The 13,471-nt window shown below is 46.3% G+C and overlaps 2 protein-coding genes across 7 annotated transcripts in view; one reads left to right on the top strand and one right to left on the bottom strand.

Moving 5' to 3' along the window:
- SLC38A6 (solute carrier family 38 member 6) overlaps nt 1–3,649 on the bottom strand; it is a 46,316-nt gene extending 42,667 nt beyond the window's left edge. For 2 of the 5 annotated variants that reach the window (XM_030040663.2, XM_030040633.2), the window contains exons 1-3: nt 3,452–3,649; nt 2,503–2,624; nt 1,656–1,729 (exon numbers count right to left, since the gene is read on the bottom strand). In XM_030040663.2, the coding sequence (XP_029896523.1) occupies nt 1,656–1,729; nt 2,503–2,624; nt 3,452–3,613 (358 nt within the window). In that variant the 5' untranslated portion in view covers nt 3,614–3,649. Of the gene's footprint in view, nt 1–1,655; nt 1,730–2,502; nt 2,625–2,726; nt 3,149–3,451 lie in introns of those variants that run through there. The other 3 variants (XM_030040623.2, XM_030040671.2, XM_030040645.1) reach the window with 3 other exon arrangements.
- An 86-nt stretch (nt 3,650–3,735) lies between these two features.
- Nucleotides 3,736–10,243, top strand: TRMT5 (tRNA methyltransferase 5). 2 transcript variants are annotated; one of them, XM_030005168.2, is made up of 5 exons: nt 3,736–3,835; nt 5,567–6,216; nt 6,618–6,742; nt 8,291–8,945; nt 9,916–10,243. In XM_030005168.2, exons 1-5 carry the CDS (start codon nt 3,831–3,833, stop codon nt 9,978–9,980), a joined length of 1,500 nt encoding a protein of 499 aa, XP_029861028.1. In that variant the 5' UTR covers nt 3,736–3,830; the 3' UTR covers nt 9,981–10,243. The 2 variants fall into 2 exon arrangements, with proteins under 2 accessions (XP_029861028.1, XP_029861021.1); XM_030005161.2 differs by lacking the exon at nt 3,736–3,835 and adding an exon at nt 4,240–5,111.
- Nucleotides 10,244–13,471: the final 3,228 nt, after the last annotated feature.

Raw genomic sequence — 13,471 nt, 5'->3', positions numbered from 1 at the left:
AAAACTCAGAATGGTATCTAACATTTAATTACTTCAATAGTTTACAGGATTTATAGTAATTATAATCTGAGAGAAATCTTACTTTAAAAAAAAAAATTACAAAAAAAAAAAAAAAATCAAAACACAGAAGGCCATAAATCCAGCAAACTTATCCAGACATAGCTCTGGTGCTAGTACTACCTGTCAACATTAGGTGATAACTAATTATTAACTGTAAAGTGCTAGTTTCAGACAAGACAAATACTTCATCCTGCCTTTTCAATGGTATTCCTTGCTTTCAGTTGTGCATATTTAAAAAATGCTTTCTTGAGGTGGAATGTTGCCTTTGGACAATAACTGAGGAGTTAAACCATTCTTGTATATTAGGTCTCTAAGTTCACAACATTGAAATTTTCTTCACTCAAAAAGCTTAAATCCTTAGTTTTCCCCTCTCACCAGTCATTCTTTTGCAAGGATCTCTTTAATTATTATTTTACCAGATAACAACATAATACCACTTTGTGCCTTTATAATACAGAACTTTTCAGCCTCAAGTAACAGATAAACGAAGATCATAAAAAATTACCTCCAGTTTCCCCTTTTTTTGCTGCTTATCTATCTTTCTAGCTATTCATTTCAGGTTCCGATTCCTTTCTACTAAGCAGAGCTCCAAGAGGAGAAAAAAATTACCAAAGACTTAGTCCCAAATAATCAAGCAGCCAGCAGTATCAGCCATAAAAGTAACCCTACCTCTGAAGAATATTTTTTAAGAATGTATGAAGAAGATCACTCAACAGGTGAAGACAGGAGCAGCAGATCTAAGAAGAATCAGGAAGCAATCAGCTGAGAGACCAAAGCTAGCTATAGAAAACAAAGCCAATGAGGAAAGAAACGGAAGCTTTCTCCCACCACCTTTGAAAAGAGGAAAACAGAGGAGAGAGAAACAATAACCAGGTGATTGAAAGAGAAGGAGACTTCCTGCTACAATGTGATCTTTGTGTACGAGAACTCAAGGAACTAGTCAGTTGTTTCAGTAACAATTGAAAGAAGCAAGAATTAAAACGTTAGCAGATTAGATTGTAGATATTAGAATCTACTGTTTGAACATTCTCAAAGCAGTGTAATTTCTAAGGACTGCAATGTGACTTCTCATTCAGTATCAAAAATGCTGTAAAAACCTGCATCTATAAAACGCCATGAGAATTATGATAATCCAGTATGATTACAAAACCCGAAAGGTATCTATTTCAAACCATAAACAAAATATATATTACAAGTAGAAGAATGAAAGTCTGCTACTTTATTGCTCTTAAGCCTTCACTGAAAGCAACAGTATACACTGAAGTAGTGCAGTTCAGCTAGCACCAAAAAAATTTTGCTACAGAAATACAGGATCTATCTTCCTGGAAAGATGAGAGAAGGATTTTGATAAAAATAAAACTGAAAACCTAGAAACCGGTCAGTGTGGCATTGAGTTTTCATAAGAAGTTTCAAAATCATATTTTTAAATGGCAAATAGTAATTGTTAAAGACGTTAAATATTTCAACATCAGGGAATCGGACACAGCTATCTGTTAACATGCTGTTAATTGTAATAATTATACTGGGTCATGTCTTTGTGACACAGGTGAGGAATTATTTCAGAGATCACTGTTAGACAAATCCTTTTCACTTACCAGTCTGAGTGCACATACTGAGCAGAAGAAATACAGAGTAAGCAGCAAGGCTGGCAACAATCAGCAGCAAGATACTAAAAAACACAAAATATTCACAATTACAGCACTTCTACGCTACAATGCACTTTCTATCTTTAAGAATGCTACTCTTGCAAGACGTAAGCTACCACAAGACCAGATTTCCTCATTTTACGGCTTGTATCTGCTGACTATGGTTCATATGGTCTCTGACCTTCCCAATACTTGCTAAGTTCCACTGTTTGTTATATCATTCACCAAAGTGTATCACACACTACACAGGACAAAGGCCTGACATATGAATTACAAACAGGACATAAACATGGGAGTTTGTGTGTATACATATACACAGACAAATATGTATCTTCTAATGAAGTGAATCTAATGCTTAGAAAATGGTAAAAGTGACAGTTCTGGTGACTTTGGCCCTGTCATCCATAGGTTAGCAAGTACAACAAGCAGAAAATGTGCAAAGAAAAGCACAAGCTGATTCACATTTTTCAGATACGTAGCCATCCCACTCCAGGAGGCCCATTTCTGGAACTGAAGGAGACAGCAGCTTTGAAACGTAAATATCAATCTATTAGGAGTAATGGCCAAGAAATTGCCACCATGTGGCAATTTAATGCAACATCTGGGCAGTACTTATGTTAGGCCAGCTCTGAATGACTAAACCAAAGAGGGAAGATCTTATTCAACAATGCCAAAAAGCACAAGTTATTTATTTCTTCCTCATTTTTTGCACAGGAGTCTTAGTAATCAAGTTCTGTTCCATTTAAAACTACAAGCTGAGTTTAAAAATAAGTATACGTAAAAACTGAAAACTTACCTAAACCCCATGATCCCTGTGTTGGCCATAGCATAGGATAAGCCAAGTATCCCACTTCCCATGATCGCATTCATTAAATTAAACACTGAGAAACCAAAGGAAGAGCCACGATTTGGAGGATTCTGTGAAAAGGGCAAAACAAAGTACAATTAGTACAGGAGAGGCGTTTTGGTCTTTCACAGGAGGAAATTTAAGGGAGGGGGAGACAGTCAACTTTTCCTTCCCTCATCTAAATCAGAAAACCTCTTTTCTCATTCTCAGACCACACAAACCCTCCTGCACACACAATAACAACATGATGCCGTCCCAGAAGGATCTCGAGACGTCTACATCCTTTGAGAACGGCGGTACCGGAGCACAAACCGAGCGCAGCAAGATTTAGGCTTAAAAAGCGGGCTCCCCCCGGCGTGCTCGCCACAGGAGCGAGGGGCAGAGCAGTCGGCAGCCCCTCTCCGAGAGCTGTGCCACCGAAGCGTCAAACGGAGCAGAAGGAGCGCCAGGACCAGACGTTCAGCTTCACAGGCCCGGCACGGCCCCGCGCTCCCGCCGCCCCTGCCCGGCCCTTCCCGCTGCCCTCGCCAGGTGTCACCCCCCGGGAGCCGTCCTCCACAGCCCCGTCCACCCTCCGCAATCGATCGGCCCGACCTTTGAGCCCCAGCTCCCCCCGAGCTCCCCCCCCGCCCCGTCCCGGGCCACGCTCCCCGAACCTCTCCTCAAAACCAAGCACTGCCGGCGGCAGCCGCCCCCGCAGCCTCCCGGCCCGGGAGCCGCGGGGACGGGGACCGCCCTGACAGACACAGCGCCCGGGGAAAGGAAAGGAAAGAATAGGAAAGAAGTCAAGCCAAGTCAAGCCAAGCCGGCGCCCGCCGACGGAGCGGGCCCGGGCAGCCCCGCGGCCGCAGCCCCCTCAGGGCGCTCCCCCTCCCCGCCGCCGAGCCGCCCCCCTCACACGCACGCTGCCCGACGGCGGCAGCAGCGGGGCGGACTCCCTGTCCTCGTCCGCCGCCGCCTCCTCCTCCTCTTCCTCCTCCTCTTGCTGCTCGCGGGCGGACAGGTACCAGCCCCGCTCGGCCAGGAGCCGCCCGGCCCCCCGCGGCGGCGGCGGCGCCATGCCACCCCGCGCCCCGCCGCCTCGCCTCTGAGGGGAGCGCCGCCGGGGGGGCGGGCCGAGGCGGGGTGGAGGGCGGGGCCGCCGCGGGGGCGGGGCCGCCGCTCCAGCTCCGCCCCCCCCCACCCGCCAACCTCGGCGCGGCCACACGGAGCGGCGCGGCGGCGCGGCGTCACGGCGGCGGCGATGACGTGAGAGGGCGGCGGCGGCGGGGCACGGCATGAGGTGAGGGAGGGCGGGCGGCGGGGAGAGCCGTAGCCGTGGCAACCGGGGAGGCCCCGGCTGCGGCCCTGCGGGCATGGGGGGGTCCCCACGGCCGGGCCGGCTCACCTCACCTCACCTCCGCCCCCCCGGCCAGCGGCGGGCGGCCCAGGCCGCGGTGGGCCCGAGGCGGCGGCTGCCGGCGGGGCTCCCCTCAGGACGAGGGGGGGGGGGTGACCCCGCCGAGGCTCCCGCTCTGCCGAGGGCCCCTTCCCCCCGGTGAGGCCTGGCCGGCGCCTCTCCCACCCGGCCGGGGGTCCTTGCGTGTGTGTGTGTGTGTGTGTGTGCCCGGTGGAGCTGGGGCCGGGCGGAGCACACCCCCCCCCCCCCCCCCCCGATTTACCTCAGATTGCTCTGAGGGAAGAACGGGGCAAACGCGGATCTTGGCGGGACCGTGGTTACGGGGGAAGGGCAGGCCTTCCCGTAGGCGGTGTTGGGGAGGTGTTGGTCCTCGTCCTGGCTGCAGGGACCTCCGGCCAGACCCAGCGGCGGGGGGGCTTATCTGACACCGAGATGCCCATGCAAACTGGGTCAGCAGTTTCCAGGTAGGGAGTAGGGGAATGCCTAAGAAAAACACCGGGATGCTCTGGCCTCTGGATGAAGTTTTTTCTCCTCTGTAGCAGACGTGAAGAATGTAATGTTTATTTTTGAGTCAACAGGGAAAGGAGGTGCGCTTTGCCAAAAACTTGGCTTGGGGAAAAGAGCCGGCTTGGAGATGTGGGGAGTCCCAGCGAGGAGCTGGGATTTGTGGGGGAGGGAGGATGGGAGCGGGGCCAGCTTTGCTAAGGGTGGAGCGCAGCTCCTTTTTTGAAGAAGAGACCGCATGGCTTGTTATCCAGAAGGAGGGCAGCAGCCCTGTAGATGTCTGAAGCAGGCAAGAGAACCGGTTTCCTTTCAGAGCTGGTTTGCATCTCTCCTGTCAACCCCCAATCTTAAAACAAACTTCCCAAGAAGTCAGGAGAAATGTCAGCCTCACACACTACCTAAACCCTTGGTTCCTGCCTAGGAGCAGCCGGTGCAGAATCAGGAAAGTTGGGCCCCTTTGGACTGGCTTTAGTGGGGGAAACCATTTAAAGAAGCATACAGCTACTTTTCAAGTCCCCGTCCTATGAATGAACTGTGCAGAGGGGTTCACTTGCTCAAACAGGCATTACTAATGCTTCTCTGTACCTTTAGGGGAATTCTGCATTTAATTCATGGTCTTTCTGGCACGCAGCTTGTGGAGCAAAGACACTACGGAGTGAGTCTTACCACTGGGGTATAGGAGCCAGAAATCGCCGAAGAGTGATTATGACCGCTATTGCTAATAACTGTTTTCTAGCAACCACTGCTTGGTAATGAATTTTATCGGAGACAGAAGGGATCCAACAGTAGGATCAAGACGGTAGAAATTTTTCCATGTGGCTTACCGGGATTAATATCACATTTATTAGAACAAAGAGAGGTCATTGTTTTTTGGCAGGAGGGGATTATCTCACTGCTTAAAGTTAGTTAATGTTTAAGTCTAAAAATACATTTGTGAAAGGACAGAAATTTGTAGTATATTATTTGTAATAAAGAGCTTTACTAAACTATTGTGGATTGTTTGGTACAGATGGAAATTCTAGTTTAAGAGAACAGCAAATCCATGTGATTTGCAGCCTTTTTAATGGAATGATTACATAATGTCTATAAAATGAATAATTTCTCTTCTAGGACTTTATGGAGATTTGGATACTCTGCCAGACTACTGAAAACTAATCGTTTTAGGACAGCTGCATCAAATACATCATTTCCAGCAGTTTGGATGCTATCGGCGCAATATTCTGGCAGAATACCTGGGCTGTTTGTAGTAGTTAAAAAAAATAGGTTTTTTACAATGCCTGAAACTGTGGAGGATAAAGCTAATCTAGAACTGTATTCGCCACATCCTGAAGTGCGTGGGATGACACTACTCAACAGGGAAGCTTTTAAAAGGACAGTTGCTGTTCCAGTTCTTAAAGTCAAGAAAGAAATTGTAAATACTTTGCTAAAGTCCCTAAAACATACGGTACTACAGCGTCCTGGTCTAAAGCGAGTGGTTGAGGATCCAGAAGATGAGGACAGTAGACTTGTTATTCTGGATCCTCATAAAATACCAGAATTCTCATTAGGGGAATCGGAGCAAGAGGTATTAAAACAGCTTAATGTTCATCCTGAGGTGTCCAAGTATAACTTGGAGCTGACCTACGAGAATTTCAAGTTGGAGGAGATCCTACGAGCAGTCCTTCCTGAAGGTCAAGAAGTCACCTCTGGATTTAGCCGTGTTGGTCACATAGCTCACTTGAATCTTAGAGATCATCAGCTACCATACAGACATTTGATTGGTAGGTAAAACAACTCTTCTCAAAAAAGTAATTAATATATTTTGTATAGTCTTAAAAAGATATTTTAACAGTTATTCTGCTGATAAATTATTACTTGTACAAAGAAAACTTTTGAGTGCTTTTCATTGCTTTATATTTCGACTTTAAATAGCCTTGGGCTGATGCTGTAGCAGTGCACAGAAGGCACAGTTCTACAGTAATTGTGGTCTCCCTTCACTGAGCACTGGGTCAGGGTAAAGTATGTGCCTTAGAAAGATGTCACGTCTGCAACCCTGAATCATTAGAGTTGTTCTAATACATGCTTAGTTTTGTTAACTGTAAGCAGCAGTGTTTGTGTCTTTTAGTAGAACATTAAGAGGTTGTAGTCCCTTAACCAGAACATCTTTTGCCCTCTCTTTCAGGCCAGGTTATAATTGACAAGAATCCGGGGATCACCTGTGTAGTGAATAAAACCAGTATAATTGACAGCACATACAGAAATTTTCAAATGGAAGTGCTCGCTGGAGAGAGCAACCTGGTAACCAAGGTACAGGGGTTTTTTTCCCCTTTTATTTCGAATTTAATACGTTAAAAACCAAAGGCACCTACTGGAAAGATGTGATGAAGAGATGCTGTTAAGACCATTCCTTTGCACAGTGCCCTTCCTGACACCTGTTTTGGAGCATAAAAGTTGGCAGTTACTTCTATCTTCCTTTGTCCTGGTCTGCTAAGAGCAAACTCACAACCATAGGGATCGTGAACATAAGTATTCTTTCAATTTCACAGCCTAGATTTTAATGGTATGTAAAAGCAGCTGAAGTAAAGGTTTCTTACAGAGATGCTAATTACAAACTTGTAGCGAGGGGTGTTTCTCACTCTAAAGCCAAAATACTTAGTGGATTTGATGTAAGAAAGTGCTGTTTCTTAATTTCACCAAGTGTTGTACAGTGGCTGGTACAGAACGCAGGATTGTGTTTTTTAAATCTCACTGGCTTTGCAACTTAGGCAAGATTTTGTCTATGCCTTTTTCTGTCAGCAGCAAGACAAACCTCCTCTCTCCTCTGTTCTGACATTTTTCAGGTGTAAAGCACTATAACTGCCAAGTATTCTTCACTCAGGGTTTCTTGTCCTTAGCTGGAAACTTGGCCACTGGTTCGACCAAAAAAATATTTTTTCCTAACTGTTAGCAGTTTTATAAGAGAAAACTTTAGATTACCAAATAAAGAAGTTGAATAGCTTGGTAGAACATCCTGTACATGCAGAGAAGGCATTTGAATTGTCAAGGCAGAAGCGATAATCAAATATTATGCAGATGGTATTAGCTCATTAAGCATACATCTAGCATACCACTGAGCTGCACACTGAGGAGCGCAGATAAGGTTCAGTATGTTTCTTGCTGGCAAAGCAAATGATGCAGTGATTTGGACCCAAAGTTACATTACTTCAGTGTCACACAATTCAAGCACGGTGGTGCAAGTGAGTATTATCTTGCATCCCATTCTCATCTGAATAGATACTTTTTCTTTTTAGCTCTGTTCTTAAGATAGTGGTCATCCCGAAGTTTGGGTTTGGATCAGTTTCCAAACTCCGTCACCTTGAGAGATAAAATACAGTATTTCTTCAAACTGCAGAATTTGCTCCCAGTGGTTTTAAATTTGGCTGACTGTTGCCATTCTTGTGCTGTATCATTCTCAGACACTTATTTACTATGTGGACTCTGCTAAGGAGGGCTTGAGGCATCTTCCCAAGGTCTGCTTTCAATAAAGGAATTGTCAGCCAGCCACAATGCTCTTGAAAAGCCTCAGAAATTTATTTTTTTTATGGTCGTTTTAAGTTGCTGCTTTATTTCCACCTGGTGATTGAGACATGCATAAGCCAGCCATCTGGATTGACAGTTGGAACATTCCTTATGGCTAATTCTGATGAGTAGATCTGTTTATACAAGATTCATGTGTACTACTAATGGGACAAATGTCAATGTACACGTTATCGTTTGATAAAGCACCTTGGGTTTTAGCTGTCTTAATTACTAATAATGCTTAAACATGCCTGGAATTTGAACAGAGAGGCTTAAGCAAATTTTTTGGACTTTCAGGTCAAGGAAAATAATATTGCATATGAATTGGACTTTTCTAAAGTCTACTGGAACCCACGTCTTTCCACAGAACACGGCCGTATCGTTGAGCTTTTAAAGCCCGGCGATGTCCTTTTCGATGTCTTTGCTGGGATTGGACCTTTTGCAATTCCAGCAGCAAAGAAGAAGTGCCACGTATTTGCAAACGATCTCAATCCTGAATCCTACAACTGGCTCCTGCACAACTGCAAGCTAAACAAAGTAGACAACAAAATAAAAGCATTCAACATGGATGGCAGGGACTTCCTCCTGGGGCCAGTAAGAGAAGAACTAAGTAAAGAGCTCCAACTTCTGAAAGAAGAACAGAAAACCTCTTTTCATATAGTCATGAATTTGCCAGCTTTGGCTATTGAATTTCTAGATGTTTTCAGGCATCTCTTAGCCGGAGAGCCATGCAGCACTGCTGGCCTTCCCACGGTACACTGCTACGGTTTCTCCAAACATGACGACCCAGCCAAAGATATTCAAGAACGAGCTGAAGCTTCACTGGGAACCTCCTTGGATGGACGCTGTTCTACTTACCTGGTTAGAAATGTTGCACCGAACAAGGAGATGCTGTGCATTAGCTTCCAGATTCCAGCAGACGTGCTGTACAAGAGGCCCTGCCCTGATGAAGGTGAGGAGCAAGCCCCCTACGTGGCACTTGGATTTCAGGCTACACCTTTTGTTGTCTCAGGCTGGTCCCACCTTGTCAGCCCTGTGGGCCACTTCAGCCGTGTGACAGCGATGCTGCACTCCGGCGTGAGCGCGGAGGCGGCCGGCAGGACTGAGCGCCTGCGCATGCGCAGCAGCTGCAGGGCTTCACGCGCTCTCGGCAACAGCGCTCCGCTCCTCTGATCCCGGCATGAGCCTCCACAGAAAAAACGGTGGACTGGATAGGATCATCCCACAGGCTGTAAAACAGACCCTTATGCCCTAGATTGCCTACTGGGAGAGGATGAGGTATCTAATGCCAAGTACACGTTTCTATTAGCTAAATACTTCAGAACTGGAGCTTCATTTTCACCCAGGGTAGAATGGTGTACTTCCAAGTGACTGGTCCCAGTTCTGACCTTCTCTCTTACACTTGCACGGACTCAGTTTAGGTCCGGAGTCACTACACCAGCAGAATCAGGTTCTGTACAATTTAACTGAGAAATAGATATCCTTAGAGATCTCTAAGATTCAATTTGATTTTTGGTTTTTTTATAATTGGTGATTTATTTCTTGTAGAAGCTAGTTGGCTTCAGTGATCTTGGGCATTGCACTACATGACGGGGGGAAGGTGTTCAGTCTGCAGTTACATGAACTGGAGGAAAGGAGGTTTTGATAAAGCTTTAATGCCATGAAACTTATCTTTGCACTGTTGTTGGGTAGCACTGAGATGTACGTCAAAATGTAGCTCCATACAGGTTTTTTGAAAGTCCTTTTTGGCGTTTGGTAAAGAACCCCACGTGACTGCTGTAACGGTTTTCATTTGTGACTGGTAATCCTGATTTTGACTCTCATCTTTTCCTGTTAAATCCCTTAAGCATTACATGGTTTGTGGTTTAGTTCAGTCTGTTTACTGTACATTAAGTAACTTACTTTTTCTAACCTTCTTCCAGCAAATCCAGCCTCTAAACGTCTGCGTACCAGCAAAGATTTTTCTGAAGAAAAGTTACTGAGTTGAAGACTAGAGTTACGGTAACTACTTTAGCAGTTTGCGTAAGGTATACTTAGGTTACCTCTGGTTTACCCCTTGAATTATTTGAAGCATACCTGCATTACCCATCTCAGGTGCCAAGATGCGTAACGCATGTTGCAGCTTTCCTTTGTGAGCCTTGCTTCCTGCGTTTACCTTTTTTTTTAATTGTGGGATCAATAAGCAGATTGAAGTTGTTGTTACTACAAAAAAATAAAACTTTGCTTTTTTGTAATAAATGTGTTTTGGTACTTTTCTGCTCTCTATTGTTTCACGCCCCGTGATAGTTCAGTGACACAGACTGGGATAGTTTTTTGCTATGTCATTTTGATACTGTGAGGTTTGTGGCGAAAACCGATTTTTATATTTTGTCGGGTCTAGCAAGATGACTTGTATAACCCTTGCATTGGATTCTCTCGGACAAATGGTTTTGGTGTTCAAGAATATTAGGTTACTGTTAGCAGACGCACAAACAAACAGCTCTTGTGTAAGCAAGATAACCTTTCAAAAACTTAACCCAAGATACAAAAAGTCCCAAACAGCCGTGTACACTTGTTCCTAGGCTTTTGAGTAATAAGTGCTTTTTAACACTGAGATTTAGTTAGGGATTAGTTGACTCCTACCTTAGTGTCTGCCCACCGTTAAAGCAGGAAAGACTGTAATGCCGTTTGCACAGTTGCAGATGACGTACGCACTTGCGTTGGAGTGCTTGACTGAAAACCAGTACCTGGCTGAACAGTCCTCTCGTCTTGAAACTGCGTTCTCCTGCGGCTTTTGTCCCCCTGCCCTCTCCCAGCTCTCCCCCTACCTCCCCGAGTGCTCCTCTGCTGCAGTCCCTGGATGATCTCTCTGACTGGCTGCCTGTGTTCTGCGGGGATTGGAAAAGCCTCTGCCTTTGATTTCCTTTTCTTACCCATCCAAACTATTGTTGGGCAATGTCAACCACAAATAGTTTCTCGGGACAGAGAACTCGGATCACCCTCTCGGTTTCAGATGTTGTCCAAGCTCAGAGCTCACGCCTAGCAACTCAATTAGCAGATGTCCGTCCCCCTCCCTGGCTCTGCTGCTGTGGCTCCATCACTGGGGCCGGCGACCTGACATCTTGGCTCTCACCCAGAGAACCGCTAAGGCCCGTGGACTTGTTTTCCTCACGCCTCTGTTACAGCCTTTCCCTTGGCTACACAGCCTGTGCTTTTGAGCAAGCCTTCGCAGCTTGGTTACCGCTGGATTGCATTTATCAAACCAGGGGAAAACAGTCATCGTGACTCACTCGTACTATCTTGAAAGCTGCTGTACAGATTACTTCCCTGGTCTGCCACTCCAGCCCCAGCATTCCTCCACTGGCCTTTAAAATGGTATCGCAGCGGCTTTAACCTATTTGTCCTTGCTGTCAATGACGGGCGCATCGTATCCTCTCCCTACCAGTCACTGCTCCTCTAAGAGCAAGTGCTGGACTCTTGCCCTTGGCCTGCGATGCTATCTCTGCTGTCTGTTACATCTTCTAACACCACTGCATGCTTTCCTACCGCTGCCCCGCGGGTTTCCCATAAACATTTGAAAGCTGCTCTTGTTCTTCAGAGCCCTCCATAAACACTGCTGTAGCGATAAGGCCCTCGACCGTTCTGGAATGGTGCAGTCACCCTATGATCTACGCTAACGCGCCTGTCTCTGCTGCTGGAGACCGTGGGTCCCTTTGTGTGCGTTGCCTCACAGTCCAAATTTAGGGCTTCTCGGCACTACTGCACTAACAGAAACCTGTCTTTGATCACCCTTTTTGTGTTAAGCAAGTCAACTACATAACTCCGATTTTCAGCATGTGACTATCCCAGGGCAGGGAAGGATTTTAGTTCTTAAAAGTTCTGTTCGCTTAAGGATTAAATGCCGTTGTTATTTTAGCAGCACAACTTTAGCTTAGATGCCAGTTAATGGACTGTGTGTAGCTATACTGGTAACCAGGGGTTTTTCCACATTTCTGTGCAGTTGCCACTTCTGCGTATAACCCTCCCACATGAAATAGCAAACGCTAGCCAATGTACACGCAAGTTGCATGAGTGTACTTAAATGATACGTATGAATATGCATATGCAGTTCTGCATTCATTAGGGCCATGACCTGAGGCTTTACAAACTGAGTATAAAGCAGATCATTGATGAGGCGTGTCTTTACCAGTCTGGGTGAGCCCGGAATAGTACAGACTCCCCCTGGTTGCTGCTACTCCCTCCCAGGGTCCCGAGCTGAATCTCGGGAGAACCGCCACTATCTTCTATCTGGGAACAGGAGACAGGCTGTCAGGCATCTGTGACAGAGAGAACGAACTCCCGCAGCTTCTGGCTGCTAGGAAAACAATCAGCTAGGCCCCGCGGTGGTGGCAGCCATCTACCACGAGTGAGGGAACGGATAACTAAAGGGCATGTCAACTTTCAGGCCTTACAGGCGAAGGGAGAGGAGGAAGGACCCCAGGTGGAACGCAGCACTCGTCTCAGGGCTAGGCTACAACGTAAGTGCAAGCGTACGAGTGATTTCTCATGTGCGCTGCACAGCCAAGTCCTACAACACCCAGCCACGGGCTTTCTGTCTAAGGCCAGGCCACCTGGCCCTGGCAGGGAGCAGTGCTCTGCAGGCCATCATCTTTTCTGCACCTCCGCCTCGTGTGTAACGTTACCTGTTGGCAACTATTCTGGGCACAAACAACAGGATTTCAGAGAAAGGGCAATGGAAATTTTGGTGCTTCCCCTCACTTCTGCACCGAGTCTGGAATAGAGCTTTTTCTTCTCTTTATTACAACATAGAAAAAATACGTTCATTTAGTACACTCCTCAGAGCAGTATTCAACAACTGCTAACGGATGACCCATAAAATGTGGTCCAGGCTTTGCTCTAGAGGTGCTCGCTGTCCTGAGCAGTTTCCAGTCTCCTGCAGTTTATACACACTCATGGCCACATATACACACACCCCGCCACAGAAAGCCCATCTCTGCTGCGATTAGTCTACGTTCCACTACAAGGAGAGGGGAAGGAATATGTCAAAGCAGCAGATCAAGTGGCCAGGGTCATCCCAAAAGCCAGACAAAGGGACGTTCCTGCCAAAAGAAGCTCCTGAACACGTGACAAAAGTTGCCAACGGAGCTAAACAGGAAAAAACCAAAACCAGTTTTGACCACTTTAATGACCTAGCCTTGTATCAAGGCTTCTTAGATTGCTTCTAGAGGAACTCAGCTGAAAGACTTTGAGCTAATGATTTCTTTTCCAGACAAAGGTAAGAACATCAGGACGGATCCTGCACAAGAGTTGTGTCAGCATAGTTCCAGGGTTTCTCATCTCATCCAGCTGGCAGGAGGAAAAACCCACTTGTCTGAACTGGGGAAACTAGTTTTATGGGAAGAAAATGTAGGCTTGAATATTGACACTAAATGTTATAATCAAAATGGCATTTAAATGCTTGTGCAAATAAAACCCTGCAATAAGAGTAAAACCACAAAC

The sequence above is a fragment of the Aquila chrysaetos genome, chromosome 2, assembly GCF_900496995.4.
Source record: "Aquila chrysaetos chrysaetos chromosome 2, bAquChr1.4, whole genome shotgun sequence".
NCBI classification, from domain to species: domain Eukaryota; kingdom Metazoa; phylum Chordata; class Aves; order Accipitriformes; family Accipitridae; genus Aquila; species Aquila chrysaetos.
This window is presented reverse-complemented; position numbering and strand designations above follow the sequence as displayed.